The sequence below is a fragment of the Corapipo altera genome, unplaced genomic scaffold (assembly GCF_003945725.1).
Source record: "Corapipo altera isolate COAL_440 unplaced genomic scaffold, ASM394572v1 0, whole genome shotgun sequence".
In the NCBI taxonomy this organism is placed as follows: domain Eukaryota; kingdom Metazoa; phylum Chordata; class Aves; order Passeriformes; family Pipridae; genus Corapipo; species Corapipo altera.
In genome coordinates, this window is record NW_020884872.1 from 57,596,217 (window position 1) to 57,616,308 (window position 20,092).

The 20,092-nt window shown below is 41.5% G+C and overlaps 1 protein-coding gene across 4 annotated transcripts in view; it reads left to right on the plus strand.

Annotated features, from left to right (window-relative positions):
• The window catches only part of SIAH3 (siah E3 ubiquitin protein ligase family member 3), a 53,438-nt gene extending 41,670 nt beyond the window's left edge, over window positions 1–11,768 (plus strand). For all 4 annotated transcript variants that reach the window (XM_027639313.1, XM_027639333.1, XM_027639337.1 and 1 more), the window contains one exon: window positions 10,804–11,768. In XM_027639313.1, coding sequence (XP_027495114.1) covers window positions 10,804–11,397 — 594 coding nt within the window. In that variant the 3' untranslated portion in view covers window positions 11,398–11,768. The remainder of the gene's footprint in view (window positions 1–10,803) is intronic.
• The last annotated feature ends 8,324 nt before the right edge of the window (window positions 11,769–20,092 follow it).

Sequence of the window (20,092 nt, forward strand, 5' to 3'; positions counted from 1 at the left end):
TTAAATTTTCACGCTATTAATAGGGCTGGAACATCGTCTTCTCTGGCTAAGCTGAGCCTCCTTTTTTGTTCTTTCTTTACACCTGCATCCTCCCCATGTGAATAAAACTTCTAGAAGAACTATCTTGAAAAATTTGAAGGGAAAGAAAAAGAAGAAACAGCCTATGATTTGCACAAAATTAAAAGAAGTATTTGTGACACAAGCCAAATGTTCCCAGAGAAATTTCCCTTTCCTTACTGCAAAGAATATATCATTGAAACATCTGCATACGTTACAGAAACTAAATAAATTTACCTAGACTTGAAGTTTGTTTTTCATGCCCAAAGCTAACGGCTCACAGAAGTTTTCTGGGTTGTTTTGTGTTTTGTGTTTTTTTCCCCTTTCTTAAGCCTGACTGCACAAACTCACGACACACTTTCAGCTGACAGTAGAATAATCATGACTTTTAGGTTGTCTTGTAACAGGTAGACTTCTTCATTCAATGCCACACTCACATTGCAGGTACCCAGAGCAAGGGCAAGCTGAATGTCAGTAGTGGAGAAGGGGCAGAGATGTGTAGGGGAATGGAGAGTTAACCCTGAGCCCAGAACAATCTGTTTTCCTTTCTTCTCTTCCTAGTGTTCCTGAAACCTGAGCATGACCCCACCATACCAGGCCATTGTGGATGGGTTTGAGATGCTCATCGCTTGCTGGTACTAGCAATGCCTCAGCAAGAGGGAGACAGGCATGATATTCAACCACTCTTGTATTTCCTGAGACACAGCTCTTAGGAGATCTTAACCAAAAATGAGGAGTCTCTTATGGCTCATACATTGCTCAGTGATTGTTACAGAGACATAGGCACAGGCACAAGCTATGAGACAGGACAGGGAAACAGGGTTGGCACCATTGTGAGCCCTGTGCTCCCTCGTCACCCCACTTACATGGCCCCAGCATAGCATCTGCACTCAGCTGTGACCTGCCTGGTGCAGGTTTGGTGGCACATTACCTTGTGACGGTTGCAAGACCAATGTGACATAGACCACAGAGCAGATCCTTGGCCAGAAGGGCTATGTACATGGGATTGGAGACATTGGTCCTACCAAGAGAGTCTGTGGGCTTGCTTAACAATCACTATCTCATCCCTTACCTCCTTCCTTTGTGCCATCCTTTGGCACTCCCAGGGTGCGTTTCTGAAAGAGCAGTTAATGGATTTATGTGTCATATAATTGTGATAGCTGGAGGTTGTCTGGTGGAAGGGAAGAATTTCGATTGTCTCAGGGTGGATTTGGTCTAATTATCTCAGATGACTTAAGCAAATCTGCTTTCTTGGAGACACGCTGTTACTGTAGTAACTTGTAAATGAATATCAGATGATGAGTTATTTAGAGGCAGTCTGAACTGGTAAGTTTATCAGCACAGTGGGCAATCATTTCTTCTTCCTTTTTTTTATTTAAACTCTTTTCCATATTAATTTCTTTCTCAGTGTGAATGTAAATCAAAAAATCAACAGGTCAGATACAGGGCTCTTATGAACTCTGCCTTCCCTATCAGACAGAGCAGATGCAGCTTGGAAATACTTTATCATTTTGCTTTTAATTAAAGCCTATAATGGTTTTGCACTTTATTAACAGGCTTTATCCAAAATACAAAGTGGATAAAAGATGAAGTGAATCTGCAGATAATTCTGCATTTTTTATTATCTCTTTTTACATATGCAGGCTGTTCACTACATCACCCAGAGCCACAGTCAGCAATGCCTCATGAGCAGTCTGGTGATAAACAATGGTTGCACCCTGCCCTTCTGGAGAAAGAGCTGATAGCGTGTGTCTTGGCTTCGATTCTTGCCTTGTGTGGCCAAAGGGGATGGCGTTTAGAGGCATCACCCTTTCTTAAAACAAGGTATAAAATCTTCTTCTAGTCCAAAGAGAAGAGGGTAAACATCTCCATGCCCCAGTGCATCAACAGTTGCAATGTAGCATCAAATATACTGCACTATGGCTTATTATCACTGCATTGTATCCAGTCCTAAAATGCAGCACAGAGCATACAAGTTGCAAATGAGGTCCCAAGGGCGTGTCTCACCCTCTAGCCTGGCTTTTTGCAATCTTTAATGGTTTCAGCCTTTCAGCAATCCTGGGAACTCTGCCAGGAGGGTGCTCAGGTGCTCCCAGATATGAACCAGAGATGGAAATTATCTCCAAACTACCAACAGAGGAGGAAAACTGTTTCTGACCTGTCGCTGTCCACGCTTTCCACCTCTATTGCTGACAGTAGCTGTAGCTCAGGATCCAGGATCTAGATTCATCCCCAGTAACCATTTACCCTTCAGGGAATCTCCTCATGACAGGGGCAGAGTCTGTCTCCGCTCTCTCCATGTTATGCATCAGCTCCTGCTCCACCTCAACAGCTTCAGTTCAGCTCCTCTTTTGGGTGCCTCTGTAAAGGGCTTAAATTGTACCAGCAAGAGCACATTAGTGGGCTTCTTCTTGAGGAACAGGAGTAGTTTATTGTCCTCTATTGTTCCAATTCATATGAAAAGCTCTTCAAAATGCCTAAAAAGCCACTTTTCCATCAAGGAATTTCAAGTAGCAGAAAGGAAATGCAGGAGAGGGTAGTGAGCATGGGTGCAGCACCTTGCACTGAGCAGGGATGCTCTCTGAGCGCTATGAACATATCTGGTCCCATTTGTTCCCAGAGTCATGGTCTCATACTGTCTTTACCCAAAACCAGGATGCCTTTTTTTTCCTGTTGTTACAGCTTCATCCTTAGTCAAGCCCTTAGAGCGTGCATAGGGCAATCATCTCAGAGTAGGTGATGTGTATCAGCTTGCCAACCTGCCAGATCTCCACAGGTGCAGATGTTTCCATTTCACCTATTTCATCTCCATGCTTTTCATTTATTTTGTCTAGCAAATAACTTGCCAGATGCTCCACAGAAATTGCCCATGCACGTGGTTTGCTTATATCTACTCAGTGTATTTTATTCCTCAAAGAGAGCACAGGAAGTGATGTCAAGTGAGATCCATCAAATGCAGCAGCTAAACCAGGACCATTTGCCTGGACGTCCCTGACTCAGCTGCAGCTTTGGCTGAGAGAAGGCAAGATGGTGTGTCTCCATTCGGTTTGAAACACAAGAAGTTTCAGTCTCCTCCCATCTGGGCTGGGAAGGGTTCATCCAACTTTTTTTCAAAGCAGAAGAGCTGAAGAGCATGACTTTGCTCCACCCTGCCCATGTCTACCCAAGTGTCTCTCAGAAAGCATCTGTGGAACTGAAATGCTTTAGTATGAATACTGTTTATATTTCATTATCATTACATTGTTTTCAATATATTGCAGAATGTCAAGTTTCTTCAATTCTTTTGCTTGTACTTCAAGACTTCATGGCAGTTTATGCTGAAAAAACTTATTTTTGAAAAAAAAACCCAGGGGGATTTAATATGGGAATAATGTCTTTCTTTCTATCTGGGATACATTTAAAATGCTGTATCATAGTCTTGCTATATCTACCAAGAAAACACTTTTTTTTCCCCAAAATACTTCTAGATGTGACTTCATCTAAAATTCAGGGTTGCCTGTGTGTGCTACAGTGTGGACGTGTACTAAAGTTGTAGGTATTTCTGCATGCTCAGAGGTTTGTAATTAGCATGAGGACAGCCATTAACACATCTCCTATGCTGTGTCACCAAATCCCACCTGATTATGTTACAAAGTGAGATTAGCAAAATAAGCTTGAAGTTGTCCTCTCGCTTTCATTTGAAAGTAGGAAAAACAAATCCTCCCACAGCCAAAGCTGCAACTAATATTCAGTACTTAAGAAATTCAACTGATGCATTCATAATGAACAAGATTTTGTGTAATTAAAATTTTAAATAAATCCCCAACATAAGCCCTGGCTTGGATTTCTTAATTTCAGATATGAAAGTATAGCTTTTGACAAAATAGGTTCAGGGGGTTGGGTTTTTTTCTTCTCTTTTCTTTCATCTGAGAGATTTAAAAAGTCTTATTAGCATATTAAAAAAGAGCAGGAGATAAATTAAATGGAGACCAGGATTAAAAGACTCACTACTTTCTTCATGTCACCTTTATAGTTCTTTTGAGCATCTGTCCCTAGGCACTGGGTGTAAGTAACGTGGAGGTGGATGTTAGTGGGTGGCAAGGCTTTTGTGAGGCAGAAAGAAGCTGAGAATTAGAAAATTATTGGAGGCAGTTTCCATACAGATGAGAAGAAGCAATCAGACCCTGAGAAGCCCAGAAAGAGGAGGAAGACAGTAAGAAAACTGAATAAATGGTACATTTCTCCAGCAAAGAAATTGCCGATTTGTTTCAACCGAAACCCTGAAAGTTGCCATGGTTGCTTAAAGCTGTTGAAAACCCTGAAAGCTGCTCACTCAAAGCATCTCACAGCTGCAGGCCTGGGTCTCTCCTTGTCTGTGGAAACCTTTAGGACACAGTAAAAAATCCACTGAGTTCTCAAGGCTCATTTCTAGGCTGCTTACCTATCTATAGGGTGACTGCATCTCTTGTTGTTTCTTGTCACACTCAGGGCAGTGGAGAAGATGAGGTAAATAATGACATGTTATTAAGGAGTTCCTGTAGCTGTGAGGAAATCCACATTGCCAAAGTCTTGGACCTGATCTGCAGATAGTTTAATCACTTGTAGCTGCATCTGAGGTTAATGGAGGCTGGATTTAGAAAATATCAAGTGCTCTCAGAGGCAATTCTACTACGAAAAATCAGGGGCTGGTTGATATAAGCTGGACAAAAAAAATACGGTCACAACACTTGGATCTTTAATCCCTCCATGCCTAAATTCCTTGACCCAACAGTGAGAAAAAAAATACTGCTGTTGTTCTTCAATTCAACATCAAGGGTATCAGCTGACAGGTGACTGTTATGCACAGAGACAGACATAGCAATGAGACTCATAGAAGAAAAAATTACACAGCAAAAAGCACCCCTCTCAGAAGAAGGTTTAATAAAAAATATGCATTCTAAAATTTGGGACAGTTTTCATAGGGAGAAATAATAAAATAAAATTTATAAGAGAAGTTCATCATCAAGATGCATAGGCTTCCATCCCCCCAGATCCCACTATTTTTTAAACAAAAAAGGTATCAGAATAGTCTAACCTGGACAAAAGTGTGTTTTCTCCCACTGCGTTATTCTCAGAAAGTTTTGAAATGGATATGTGTTATGAATCTATATATAAATATGTGTATGTATGTTAATGCAAGTGTATATGTGATTTAATATGTATTTTAAAGTCAGCCTGAATCAGGTATTTCCCCAAACAATGTAAGTTTTACAAAGTTATACACAATAAGAAACTATATCTCATAGTGGAGTTGACCATAGCAGGAGGCAGCCTCAGCACAGTTGGTGGGTTTGTAAAAAGGGGTGTTAGCACAGCCCCTCTCAACCCCTGGCTCCTGCCAAGAGTCACAGCTGCCATGAACATATACAGCTCCTACCATCTCTCCTGTAATCCAGCCAAGAAAGCTGAGGATGAAGAGGAAAGAGTTTGGATACATGGAAGGAGCAGTTCCTTCTTGGGAGGAGGATTAGGTTGCAGTGGGACTGGGGTAGAGTGGGAGCGCTGTCTTCTATTTTGCATTGGCTGGCATGTCCAGTGGCTTTATTTTCATCTTTGCTGTTTTCTATGTGACCCTCCTCAGTAGCCCTACAATGATGGCCTTCAGACTACACCACTGACTTCCCCAAGCAAATAGCCCAGCACAAGGGTGAATTAATGAGTGTTTGCAAAGCATGTGTGATCACTGGAGAAAATACAGTTGCACAGGCATGAAGCATCTGGAAAAGGATGATTATTTGCAGCACCTGTTCTGCTGTCAGAAACCCTTATTCACTGCGCAGTGAACTAGTCCTTGTCCTCCCTCCTTAGGATATTCTCAGCACACACTGGTACTGTTCACAGGCTGATTTTTGCACATTATGTGCACTACAGTAAGTATGAATGAGGCATCCAGACTCCCAATATAACACTGGTGAACGCTGGAAAGTGTGGAAAGGTGACACTTAACCTTTCTCACTGAAGACCTGAGCCTGTTTATTCTTTTACAATGTGGTGGTGCTACTCACTCTCCATATACTGCAGGTCATCAGTGTCTGGGCCCTCTCCTGTGGGATGGGAGGACCAGTTTCAACCCTTCCTTACCCTGCAGAGTTTATCTTGAGTAAATTCACCATTTTCAAGTCAGAACTTTAATGGCAAGGCATTTGGCTGCTCAGGGAAGCAGCCACACTTGCTGTCCCTATTGAAACTGTGCCGATGTGGAGCAGGAAAGCAGGGCTAGAGGGATGGTGGTGTAGCCAGTGTCTGCATCCCACAGGACCATGAGCTCAGCCAGAAGACGTGCAGTGGGGGTTGCTGCCTCTGTTTCCACTATTTGTACTACAGTTGACCTAAAAACTTTGTTAGTTCAAATACAAAAGGTCTCTCAGAGCACAAGGAGAAATACCAAAGACCTTTCTCCCAGGTGGGTGCCTCACCTTTGCAGCTGCGGAGTCAGAAATGTACTAGTGGCTTTTTTACCTCTTGGAGATCTTGGAGATCTCTAACTCTTGGATCTACTCTTCATACTTCCCCTGAATGTCAGGGGACTTCTACCAAGTCACTAGAGGTGACTTGAGTAGTGTAGCAGTGGTAGGGAACCAAGGATTTACACCCTTATGTGAATAGGCATCCACTTCTCTCTCCATGGGCTGTATTGTCCCCAATGCAGTAGGAGAAGCCCATGGTGGTACAGCTCTTCCCTGGCTAAAATAGTGTTGCCCTTATGCTCTTTGTCTAGAAACTGGTAAAACTGCACTGAGGATGTGTTTGGTCCTGGCTGCATGTAGAGAGCGGTGTCCAGAGGGATGTTCCTTTGGCACCTCTTGGGATCAAGTGAATTGCATTCTCCATGGGCTCTGCTGTAAAAGGAACTGATATTCTTCAGAGTTAGCCACCCACTCCTTAGACATCAAAGGTAAAACAACTGAATCACACCTAGTGTGGTTTGTTGAATTTTTAGCAGAAAGCCTGTGTCCCAGGTCCAAGTATAATCATGGTGTGTTTTTTTTTTTCCATGAGAAAAGCACCATGTGTTTATAAATTGCTCCTTGCCAAATTATTTGTTCTTAAAAAGAATTACACCGTAATAAGCTGCATCATTAAAAAGAAATTTTTCTGTGAGCAGCAGAGCCTGGTTTCCTGCGGTTTGGTGCCTCATGGTGGGATTATGTTGCGTCTAATGAGGAGCACTCTGGCTGAAGCCTTTTCTCCTGTTCACAAAGACACTGTCTCATGTGGGTTCGCTGGTGTCTATAATACATTTGGGATCAAACTGCCATTGTTTAGGTTCTCTCTTGTCTGCCAATGTAATACTGCACATGTGGCAAACTGTTTCTCCCTGGAGACGTGCAAGGGTCATACTTCTCTACCCTGATGCCTCTTCTCATAAAAATGATTGAAAATTAAAGCATTTGAGATTTCTATCCCACAATTCAGTTTGACTAAAATTGGCCAACAGGCTAAAAGATAATTGAGAATAATATTAGACTGACACAACAATATAATAAACCTAATTTTATTAGGTAATCAGGCAATAAATGATGGAAAGTAAATACTGGAGAAGATTAAACATGAGAAAAAATGTTCATAAATATTTATTCAAGCATTTAAATACACTCAAGGTGACCGTTTTATGCCCATTTTGCATTTCAATTTTAGTGTTTCAATTCACAGTCATATGAATCACCAACAAGGGCAGAGACACCCCAATAGTTACATTCATACCTCAAAAGTAAGAGTAAAATAATAGTTTCCTCTGAGACTTTTTTTTACAGTGACAGAGAATTATTAAATGTTTATTTAAAAATACTGCAAATTTAGAGTTTAGAAACAGGAATGTTGAATAATTCAGAAATCAGATTTTAAAGATGGTTCTCACCTAGTTAGAGAATAAAAATAGATAATGTGGTTTCTCCTGGATTTCAGAATTTTCAGTAAACCTGAAACGAACAAAGTCAGACCAGAAATCTTTTGCTGAAGTGGTTCATGGAAAGGTTTTGAGAATGTTTCAGAAATATGAGATGTGAAAGAGAATTCACAATTATTTGTGCACATACACACAAAATCACAAATTAAGGAAAGAAGAAAGATACATTGAATAAATTGCTCATTGTAATTTATATTCCTAATTCCTAAGCCATAGAAATGTGTTCGTCATAAAGAGATTTTTTGAAGATATTTCTATTTTCTTACCTTGGATGCAGTTTAGATGGATGAGCTACCGTTGGTCTCCATGCTTATCAAATTAGGAGAATGCATTTCTAAATTCAATTAAATCCTCAGTGGAAATGGTTTCTCTGACTCTGGTAATCTTTGGAGAAGAATTATACACAGTCTATAAAGCTTCACATTTCAAAACCTAATTTTAAATGTTATTCAAGAGGTTAATTTAAGATTCATCTTCCAAAAGGGGAGTTAAATAAAACTGATAGAAGGCTGGAACTTGTTGAGTGGTTGAGAGGTTTATCAGCATGTGAGTACGAGTTCATTAGTTTTAATTAGTATAATCACTAATGTTACATTAACAGTTTGGTGAGAGAAAGTAATTGCTCACACCCACTGTATTAGATTGGGAGATTAGAATTCATTTTATGAGGCAATTAGCATTTCAGGGATTTTTTTTTTTTTAAGGCTTTTATGATCTGCCATTGCAATACCCTCCTTCACCAAAAAGAGTTTAAATTAACCATAACTTTCATCCTAATGGGATGTAAAAATTAATGCAGAATTAAGTGTGAACCAGTAATCCCACTGCGATAAGCAGGCAGCTAATGCCACAAACCTTGATTAGTTTATAATGACCTGTTTTATTTCCCAGACAATGATAGTCATTTATCTGTCCTCAATTCATTATGTTCCTGGAAAGTTTATATTCTTGAATTTTACACAACAAAACAAATAAAAAATGAGGAAGGGAAAAGTAGAACTGTACTATTGAAGTAATAATTCTCCAAAGAAAAAGGAAGTTTCAATAATAGGGCTTAATTAGTCAATTATTCTTCACATCAAATGCCAGAGGAAGAAGAAACAGCTCCCTTTGACATCCAGTACCTTGGGAGGAAACATGAATTTCACAGCAGCAGCAATCACAACTTTGCTCTGCCCATCACATTCCTGGGCAGCTACTGACAAAGTGAGAACAGAGATCCAGGACTTGTCATCCTGGTTGGCAAGGAAGCCTTGGTCATGTGAGAGTTAGGACAATTCACCCAAGAAATTGCCTTCCAGAACAACCTGGAAAGCAAAACTGCTTACAGCAAGGCTGTAATGAAAGGCACCATGATATCCATAAAGAGATGAGAAATACACCATTTGCAACAAATTTAGCACCCATTTTATGGGATTATGCTTGCCCCTGATTAAAACAAGTCTCTGCCCAAAAAATAACCGAATAAATCCCAAATCTGCTATGTCTTGGATATGGTATGGAAGAGAACAACTGTTAGATGTTAGAACTATGACGTAGTTCCTGAAATTTTGAGTACATATATTAAAATGAGTGGCATATACATATATTAAAATGGGGCAGTATTCAGGGAATTACACGAATCTTCCAAAAACATATGTTTAAGCGAAATGTTCATATATGTGTAGGTACTCTTATAAGAGACATTAATGGATATATGAGACATGCTCTTAGAAGAGGGGTTCAAAGACAAAAACTTATTAAACAGCCAAAAATTAGGTACAACTAGACAGACTGGATTTCAGTCTGTCTGGCATCAGCTGATGTCACCTTTAGAATGTGAATTACTCCACCTGAGGTCTGCATCCTCCGCTGTAAGGGCTGCCACACCCTACAGACTGCAGAGGCAGTCCAAGGTGGCTTGGTTGGCTGAAGTAAATGCTGAAGTAAATGTTTAAAATCGGGTAGAATGAATCATGACCAGCATGCCTGTGCTTTAGGGTTTGTCTATGCACAGAGTTATTGTGGAAAGCCATTACTCTTCCTGAATAGCATTACTTGTGAATACACTTTTGGTTGAATAAGACTTATTTCTCTTCAACAACATCCACTTGACAGAGGCAGAGCAATTTGCTTTCTAGTCCTCATGTGGAAACCTTCTGCAAGAGCTACTGCCTTTTTAGTGAGCAGCCCTACCTTAATCCAAATTTACTTTATTGCAAAAATGCTCTAAATTTGCCATCCATTCACCTTTGAGAGCAATTTAAGATTTATAGAGGTAAGTGCATCTATTAGGCACAAATATATTGACCAAAAAAAAAAAATAATGAAGGTATTGTATACAATAAAAACCTGGCTTTTATTTCACAAATTATGGATGTTATAAAGCTTATTGTTTCAGGAAAAATGCCTGTATTTGCATGTATGTTTCCTTAAAGAATAATAATGCCATACATATTTCATTTCCTTGTTCTGAGCAGCAAAAGCCTTAACTATATAAAATGCCCCATGCTGTTCTTGCTTTGTTGTTTTTTCTTCTTTTAATCAGATTTTTCCCCCTAAACTAACGAAATTGCTCTTTAAACACATACATCATTTTCATTTTAAGTTATTTACCATGACTCAAACAGTTTCTCTCTTCTCCTGGAGAATGAGGCACCTTTTGTTGTGCAGATCCAGGTCAGAATTGCCTCTGATCTCCAGAGTGCTGAGTTCCCTGCAATCCCACTAGTGCTGTTTTAGGTGGAGTGCTAGGTGATTGATATCTGCAGGGGCTACACCTTGCATATCTACACTGATTCTTGGTCCACCTGCTATCAAATGTAATTTCTCTCTTCTTGTAGTATGCGCCAACCCTCTGTGCAGCTGCGCAGACGTCCACGGAGCGAGGCATCCTTCCTCCCTGCCATCATCATGAAGCAGTACATGACCCCCAGCTGGTTCCCTGCATGTGCCCGCTCTTCTCCTGCCCATGGGAAGGGCACCTGGAGGTGGTGGTGTCCCACCTGAGGCAGACCCATCACATCAACATCCTTCAGGGTGCAGAGATTGTCTTCCTGGCCACGGACATGCACCTGCCCGCACCCACAGACTGGATCATCATGCACTCTTGCCTTGGCCACCAGTTTTTGCTGGTACTCAGGAAGCAGGAGAAGTATGAAGGCCACCCGCAGTTCTTTGCCACGATGATGCTGATTGGCACACCGACCCAAGCTGACAACTTCACCTACCGGCTGGAGCTCAACAGGAACCAGAGGCGCCTTAAGTGGGAGGCAACCCCCAGGTCGGTACTGGAGTGTGTGGACTCTGTCATTTCCGACGGGGATTGCCTTGTGCTGAACACTTCCCTGGCTCAACTCTTTTCTGACAATGGAAGCCTAGCGATAGGAATTGCAATAACGACCAGCAAAGTTCACAACTCCGAAGCTGAAATGTGAGGGGGAAGAGGAGCAGGAGGAGAAACAGCAACAACAGTGGTGCTCTAGCTGCCTTGTGAGAGCCAGAACTTGCAGACTTTTCGGGGGGGTCTCAGGTCTTTTATGGTATTTAGTACTTGTCCACAGTGGGCATTATGTAAACATCCCGTGATTACAGTCTCTGTGTAATGTATTTACCATTTTGTTAATACAATTTTATGATAAATTTTAAAGAGGCTAATCAATTTATTGTAGCCCTCCAGCAACACTGAAAACAACATATGTTGTTGTGCACCCAGAGTGACTCACAGAAACCTTTGCTCTGAGAATGCTATGCAAATATATTTCCTTCATTGCCTGCCTAATTGACTGGAGGCCCCTGTGCCTGATGAAAGGTCAAGTATTCCACTAAGGGACAAGAGCACCCAGGTTTCCATATTAGCAACAGTGATTTAACTCTTATACTGTGGTCACAACCAAGCCCTGCAGGAGCCTGCAGTTTCACAGCTCCCTTCAGCTTCTGAGGGAACAACTTCCCCATTCAAACACTGAAAGCTTCAGAAGAAGTCACCACCTCTGCTGAGCAGGGGCCTGGAAACCCTCATCCTGCATTCAATTTAGGACAGCTAGTTGGTGGTCACAGTGAGCAGGATTAAATATCACTGTTGTATCATACAGGGCAGTGAGAGGTTGCTAGATGGTCTGGCTACAGGTGTGATATATCCATAACCAGTCATTGGGGCATTCATCTTCTTAGCTGCTATTTCCTTAAGCATCTAAAAAACACTTTTCAGAAAATAAAGTATAAGGACGGTCCTAAGCTCAGCACTGATCTTCCTATGGAATTCTGTACCCCTTAAACCCACAGTTTGTGCTGCTAAATATTGATTTAAAACAATATAGACGTGAGATTTAAAATACATTCCTTTAAAAAAAACCAAACTCTTTTCTTCCTTCCATACATTTTGGGGACAGGGAAAGAATGATGGTCCCCTTCTTCTGTTGAGGGTGTTTTACAAACAGCAATGATCATAAAAAGACACGGGCTGCTCTAAGAGCATCTTCCTTGGATGGCTCCTTGGGGAGAGTTGGAGGCAGGATCTGGCAACTCGGTTCCATCTGCAGTCAGGCCTGTTTCCTCCATAGCTAACAACAACAGAGAAATCCCACTGCAGTAGGTGACATGTTGAAGGAGGGGCCTCCACAGGGATTGTGACACATGAGAAGCATGGGAAACTGCCTTTTCCTGTTTTCCCTTCTGCCTGTGTTTGGCTTTGGTCTGGCTGCTTCCGAACGCTTTGTCAAGAAACATCTGGTCGATTGGGTCAGTTAGTAGCTAGAGAGACTGAGGCTCATAGCTTGAGTTCCTTGGAAAGCCAAGGAAGGGGAGAAGCAAGCTGAGAATAGTCCTTCAGTTCTTCAAAACACATCTCGCTGTAGCTAACTTCAGGTAGACAAGACTATTGATGCTGATCTCTCCCATCTGTTGCTCTCCTGAGAATTATTATAAATTATGCATGACGTGAAATGAATTGAATTTTTCCTGAGATGAATACCATGCAGGCAATGTCTTCTGAGGCATAGAAGTAGGTCACCTCCTTACCTGGACTTTCATAGCAGGTCAGAGAGGAGCTAGGGTCTCTTCAACAGGCTGCTCATGACCATGCAAGCTGAGGTCCAAAGAAGTTTCAGTCCTTATAAGAATACACTGGAGCACAGCTACACATTTCTCCCACCTCTGAATTCAGAAGGCCAGGGAGGGACATACTGATTTGCAGTGCTTCACTGGAACACACAGGCTTCAGAGCAACTTGCTTTTTCCCTGCGATGTTAAATATTCAGAACCACTAAATCCTGCCCTTGCCTTAACCGATAGCAATAAATAAATCATTGGTGCTTCTGTGGACTGAAACTGGCTTCTCCAGCTCCTCCAGTAAAAATAAAACAAAGTAAAAGCAATAAGACCCCAAGAAAAACAGTTCCTCTAGCTTAAACTTTCTGAGATCTTTGTACACTGGGGTAGAGACCAAATGTAATGATGCTTTTGTTGCCTGATCACAAGAAGTTCTAAGGGGAGGTATATTTCTTGGTTATTTACTTTTTCCAGACTATTTATTTCTTGTTAGTTGGCACCTTTTGTATTTGAAATATCTGCTTTGTGAACCCAACTAAGTAACCTCCTTGCTTGTCTTGGCTTTCTCCACATCTGCAAAGACCCAACTCCGGCAGGGATTTCAGAAATCCAGATTGGAGTACTACATTAGAGTACTACACTACATTGGAGTACTGATGAAAATCTGTCCAGTGAGATTCCCAGGAAACAAAACAAGGACACATTTCAGGCAGAAATGAGAGATGGGTGCTAAAACCAGCCTTTGTAAGCATCTCGACATAAAACTCAAATGTTTAAGGATATATTTAAGGACTTTCTACCACAGAAGACATTCTAATTCTGTTGTAATTCAAAGCCTATGAGTAACCTTATACTGTTATAAAGCAAAGGTGAAGCAAATATTCTGCATGGTAGGACATAAATCCAAAATGCTGGAAATAGGATCAACAGTGAAGTTCAATTTGAACACACTCTTTCAGTGCCCATAATATAGCACTTTTTACAGCTCTCTTCTTATGGCTGAAAGGTAGTTTGATTCCTAAATTTGGCTGTAATCAGGGCTTCTAGAATTCATTTTGTACTCTAGTATTTTGCGTCTTTATAATGTATTAAAACAAATCTCTCTTAATTCCTTCCTTCCTGTGAAGAACACAACCTTACATGTCTTTGAAGTAAGGAAGTACCCTTCATTTGGTGCAGGAGAAAATGAGGTTCTATTTTCCTACCTACCTGATTTAAGAGTGGTGTTCCTTTCTTTTTTTTTTTTTTTTTTTTTTTACGTAGGCAAGATATTGGGTTTGGGTTTGGTTTTGTTCATTGGGTTTTTTAAGCTTTTTCCATATCTCTGTTCATGGGTGGATTTTCATTTGCTTGGTTTAGTAAATTGCAACAATAATTTCATCAGGCTGAGCAAGATGGATTGCTACCAGATCCACTACAAAACCTACTTTGGTTCTTCTGCACTATCCATCAGACACTGTGTGAATGTTAATGTCAGATCTGCAGTAAAACACCATTAGTGCTTTCAGCTCAATCCTATTATGAATTAAGCTCACATCATATATCCATGACTCCTTATAAATCAGCTGAAGCATCCTCAGTCTCATCATCCTGAAGATGACAAAGGATCTTGCAGTGCCAGTGGCAGCTGTAGGGTTTGTTCAGAAGTAGGGCAGTAGTCCTCACTGGACTTGATATCACATCTTCTCCTTTGTACCATCCTTTATGAATACAGGCCAGTAAACTACTGAAGAAAGGAGAGATGGTAAATCCTGGACAATAAAAGGGCTATAACAAAATGACTCATTTACAATAACTTGCTGGATACTGCTGCATGACTCTCTTTTTTGTGCATCAGCAATTGACAGTACTGTAGTATAGGTGATTTATCTGTTTTTCTAGCCCAACATAGACCTGAAAAACACTCATCAGAGAAGAATCTGTCAGAATAGATTCAGATGTACTTCTTCTCCAACTGGATCAGAAACACCTTCTCACATGGAAGAGCTCCAGATTCTGAACTGTTCAGACACAAGCATAGGTTTTTAATCTCTTTTTTTTTTAATGCAATTAACTCTGCACACTCACACCATCAGAGTGAAGGGCAGAAAACAAAGATTGCCATGTGTCATCATGAGAACTGTTCACTCAGAAAGATGATTCATCTTTCGCAGAGATGGCCCTGCGGAAAACAAGGGGGTTTAACAGCAGGGTAGGACACGGCAGCACCTACAGGCTCCAGAGGTGTTCACACAGAGCTGAGGGCAGAGCTCAATCCCTGCACGGAAAAGTTGCCCAACAGAAAACACTTGCAGTGAGGTCACAGCACAGGCTGCCAGGAAGATAATCAGACCTCCTGAGTTAAACTCTGTGCCTCTTCACATCAGCACCTTCCACCCAGGAAAAGGGCCTCTCATCGGCTGGGAGCCCTGTCTTTTGGAGCAGTGCAGATGAGCAGATCAGCTGGGTCTGCATGTAAACGGTTCTGCACAATGGCGCTGCATAGTGAGTGCAAACACCCAGTCCCATCCTGCCCAAGAGCTCCTTTGGTTTTGGTGGGTACTCAGCTACCTGCAGCTGCTAGTGATTCCTCCAAGTCCTGACACAGGACAGTTTTGCTGTCTTTCATGTGCATAGTTCCCACCAAGACAGGAACGCATTTGTTGAAAACAATGCAAAAAGTCCTTGGCAGAATATCACATTAAACCTATATCTCATACCCTTGGTTAGGACTACAAGCACTCATTCTTTCTCTCTCCACAAAGGCAAAAGACAAATGAAGAGCTTTTTTTCTCCCTTTGGGCTCTGCCACTCCAGAACATGCACATGAAGGATTAGCAGGCAGTAATAATCTTCAAGAGAAGGATGAGAACTAACTTTCATTGCAAAGATGGCTCTTCTTGCAGTACTTTCACAAAAGGATGCCAGGCTCCGAGAAAGAGACTAACAAAGCTTATTGGTAGGAAAATTGCAAAACCTCCCATTCCTCAACTAGAATGAGCTTTACGTCTTCCAGGTACTGAAAATCCTCCTGAGACATTCCTTATCTGAATACATCACTTAATCTTGTGGAAAGCTCCAGGACAGAGAGGTTCTTGCTGTTAGAAATTGTATCAAGTAACCTTATTGAAGATAAATGGCTTTGAACTTTCATAGCAACAGTGATGAACTGCTTCAATATCCTCGTAGTGCAGTCTGAAAAATCAGAGCTTTTAGACAAAGAAACAAACTTATTCAAATGCAAATGTGAGATCTAGGACAAAGTTTTCAGGTGATATTTAAAGCACTTTTCTTGTTGCTGGGACTGGATGTCTGCGTAGCAAGAGATGTTTCACTGCCAGACAGGTCCTATTAGCTTGAATTCAAAAACGCTCAGATAATCTTCGTTTCTCTACTAAGGGAGACACTTTAAAAAGTAAAACAAATAGTGTTATGTATGAAACAAGTTTGTAAAGGATCTTTTTTTCAGACCAGACTGCCTGACCAGCAGAGTGTGCAGAGAGCGCTACATCTCCTACCTGTTCAGGGTGAAACCAGATTTGCAAAAACAGACCATGTAGACATTTTCTTCATGTTGCAATCCCTGCTTCAACCATTGAAGATAACAGCTGTCAGGCAGCTAGCTTGAACCCTTTGATGGCTTTGAGACTATTTACTAATATCCACTTTTAGGCTGAGAAGGTTTAAGGGCATGAGACAGCAAGGCTTCACCGTGGCTCCATGAGAGTCATTGATGTGAGTGCATGGAAGGGATTCAGGCAAGCCTTACATCTTTGCCTCTGCCTTTCACAGCAGGACCACTAGATACACCCACAGAGATCAGTCTGGGTTCTTCCTAACAAACCATGCAAATGGCTGAACCACAGAACTGGATGCTACCACTTCCAGAGGTGTTCAGTCCAACACCAGCCAAAATCAGTGTGAGTTCCTCCCTTAGTTTTGAGAATTAAAACAGTATCTTGCACAGAAACATGAGGCCCATTCGTATATCTATCAGATGGTTCCTGTTTTGAAATACAGATTCCTCTCTGGCTTCTGACAATGACAGTAGACTACAAAACATGGCCAGGTGCTACTGCAACTTCCACAGTAAGGTCCTGATCCAGAGAGAGGTCTCTGGGAACTACAGTAATATAAATGAATAATCGTATAATATGCTAACATAAAATAATAACACAGTGAGAGTTGATAACATCTTTATAAGTAGCAGATGATACTTATAAGCAGATGAGCTTCAGGGGAGGCCTGTGTTTTTGCCTTATTGAGATGTGGAAGAAGATATCCAGAAGAGTGACAGTCTCAGGGTTACCCTGATTACTCAAAGAAATGCTGAACTGAAAAAAAAAATCAGCTACAGGAGTCCTGAGTGAAACAGAAACATATTGGTGTTGCCTATGGGCAGCTGTTTCTTGTGGCATGCGTCCTTGGAAAAGGAATTCCAGTAGGCAGAGTGGGTTGAACTTCGGCATGTCACAGCCACTGCCACAGCCACAGTCACTGCTCCAGAATTTTGACAGAGAAATACTTAATCAGAGTTGCAGAAAAAGAGTATAAACATCCACTGAATGGTGTGATCTGACCAGTGTGAGAGCTGCCAAGGTGATTTATCCAGTCTCCTCTAGTAAGCCTCCGCACGGCTCCTCTGTTGGATTGCCAGAAAATGGAGACAGCCATTTTTGGGTTGAGGTCCTCTAGAGAAAGGCAGAAATAACAGTGGTGATGCTGGGAAGCATTTTTATTATCACTAAAATACCTATGGCTTTCTACTCTCTTCTCATCCAGTGGTGATAACTGCATTCAGATCACTTCATCTGGGGCAGATTTTGATTGTGGTCATGGTGATGCATGATTCTGAGTGTGGTCCTCAGTCCCTCAGACCACACCCTTCAGGCTGCAGCTCCAGCTCAGGCACTGTCATGGGGTATGGGGTCACCACCCCCAAGGCAGAAGAGCTGGCTGCCCCCTCATCGCTACACCCCAGAGCAGTCTCCTTCACAGGCAAGCAGCTTTGCCCCCAGCCCAAACACTCCACAAAACTATCCTTACTACTCCACAGGAATAGCCTTGTAATGCTTAAAGGCCCTCACTTTAATATCTCTAAAATGAAAATTTTCCAGCTGAAAAAGTGAACCCAAACTGTTTCTGTATTATGTCAACACAATTGCACAAGTATTCATATTCCCAAAGGGTTAGAGGATCCCGGCTTTCATTTCAACCTTGTGTTAGATGCCACATATCATAACAGAGTGTCATTTCCCAGGATAGACACATTTAACCTTAAGGCAAACGAGTACAAGGCATTGCAAAGCATGCAGCAGGCAAAAAACCAGTAAGAGACTGTTAGACATCCTTCCAGTTTCACTTAGAAAGAAGTATCAAGGAGTGCAAGCTGGACACCCCTGAAGCTCAGCAGAGGACTATGGAGGAGTTTCTGGAACAAGACTATTCCATGATTAATTACAGTTCAGGTCGCTTAATGCAAATGCTTAGATTAACCTCTGAGGTGCTGCAAAGTGTCCATCTGTGAGCATCAATGTCAGAATTGTCAAAAGCCCATTTCATCTTTTAAAATTCAAGCAGTATCACTGTGCTAATACCTCAAGAAAATTAATCCCTCTAGAAACACAAATTGTTCTTTTTTTTTGGATGAGCAGTGCAAGGCTGTGACACTTGAGATCTTTCTAGAATCCATGAAGAACTTCTTCCTGAAGCCCAAACTAAACCTCCCCTGGTGCAGCTTGAGGCTTTGTCCTCTTATCCTGTCACTAGTTGCCTGGGAGAAGAGGCTGTCTCCCATCTTGCTACACCCTCCTTTCAGGTAGTTGCAGAGAGTGATAAGGTTCCCCCTGAGCCTCCTTTTCATCAGCCTAAACACTCCCAGCTCCTTCAGCCGCTGCTCATAAGACTTATGCTCCAGACCCTTCACCAGCTCCCTTGCCCTTCTCTGGACTTGCTCAAGCACCTCCATGTCTTTCTCTTGTGAGAGGCCCAGAATCAGGATTAGAGGTGCAACCTCACCAGTGCCAAGTACAGGCAAACAATCACCTCCCTAGTCCTGCTGCCACTCTATTACTGATACAGGCCAGGATGCCATTGGCCTAGCACAGACTTGAAGACAGGCACAGATAACCTATCTGAATTCAGGTGAGGTATGCTAGATCGGAATTTAAGTAAAGAAAGTGGCATAGTACCTAAGCAGTGGGTTTTTTCACACATATTTTGACATGTATTTGTATTTGCTATTGTTCATATTCCACTGTCCCCCCAAATATTTTTCATCAACTTAGCATGTTACACTGTATGAAGTACTTTAATTTAACATGTAATGGTACCTCAGAGAAAATTTCTTAATCTGGACCAATGTATATAATTTTCTAGACATTTTTATGATGATGTGTTACATGAAAGAGCAGCAATAAACCTTTCTATTAGTATCTGTAAAACATTTCACAATGTCTGCCATGAAAATCGTATTTGGCATTCTCAGCTTGTATCACCTACTTGCATTAGAGCGCTACTTTAATGAAGAGGGTATTGCATCACGAGAGAATAGAAATGAAATATTAGGAAGAAAAAAAACTATTGCCAAAGTGCACTGCCTGCTAAAGCTTGCCTTACAATTTGTTATTGCTTACCTTTAATCTTCTACAGTCAGAATCAGTTTGAAAAGTGTCACTCTCACCAAAGGCAAAACACAGGTCCGAGATATCCCAGCTTGGATTGTCCCCACTTGCCCTCATAAGCTGGATTCAGCACTGCTGCATTTTGAGACAGGAACTTGAAAATCCACATAGGAATCAGAGCTTTGGTCCTGTGTGCAGCCTAAAACTGGTCATGTGGGAAAAGAAAGAAAGGTGTTCTTGGGAATTCTAATCTTTCTGGCATTTCACTAAATGGAAATAACACAAGTCTGCTCCTCATTTCTTGTAGGCTTTGGGCATTGATTTTTGTCTGCTTGTTTTTTTTCTTCTGGATATTTAACAGAGAATATTTTTTAGCATTACCACATAAGTTGTCAAGGATCTTCGCAGATTAACTGTTTAATTTCAGGTTGGTTATTCACAAGATCAGATTTGGGGCAGGATCTCTAACCCTATTGCCTGT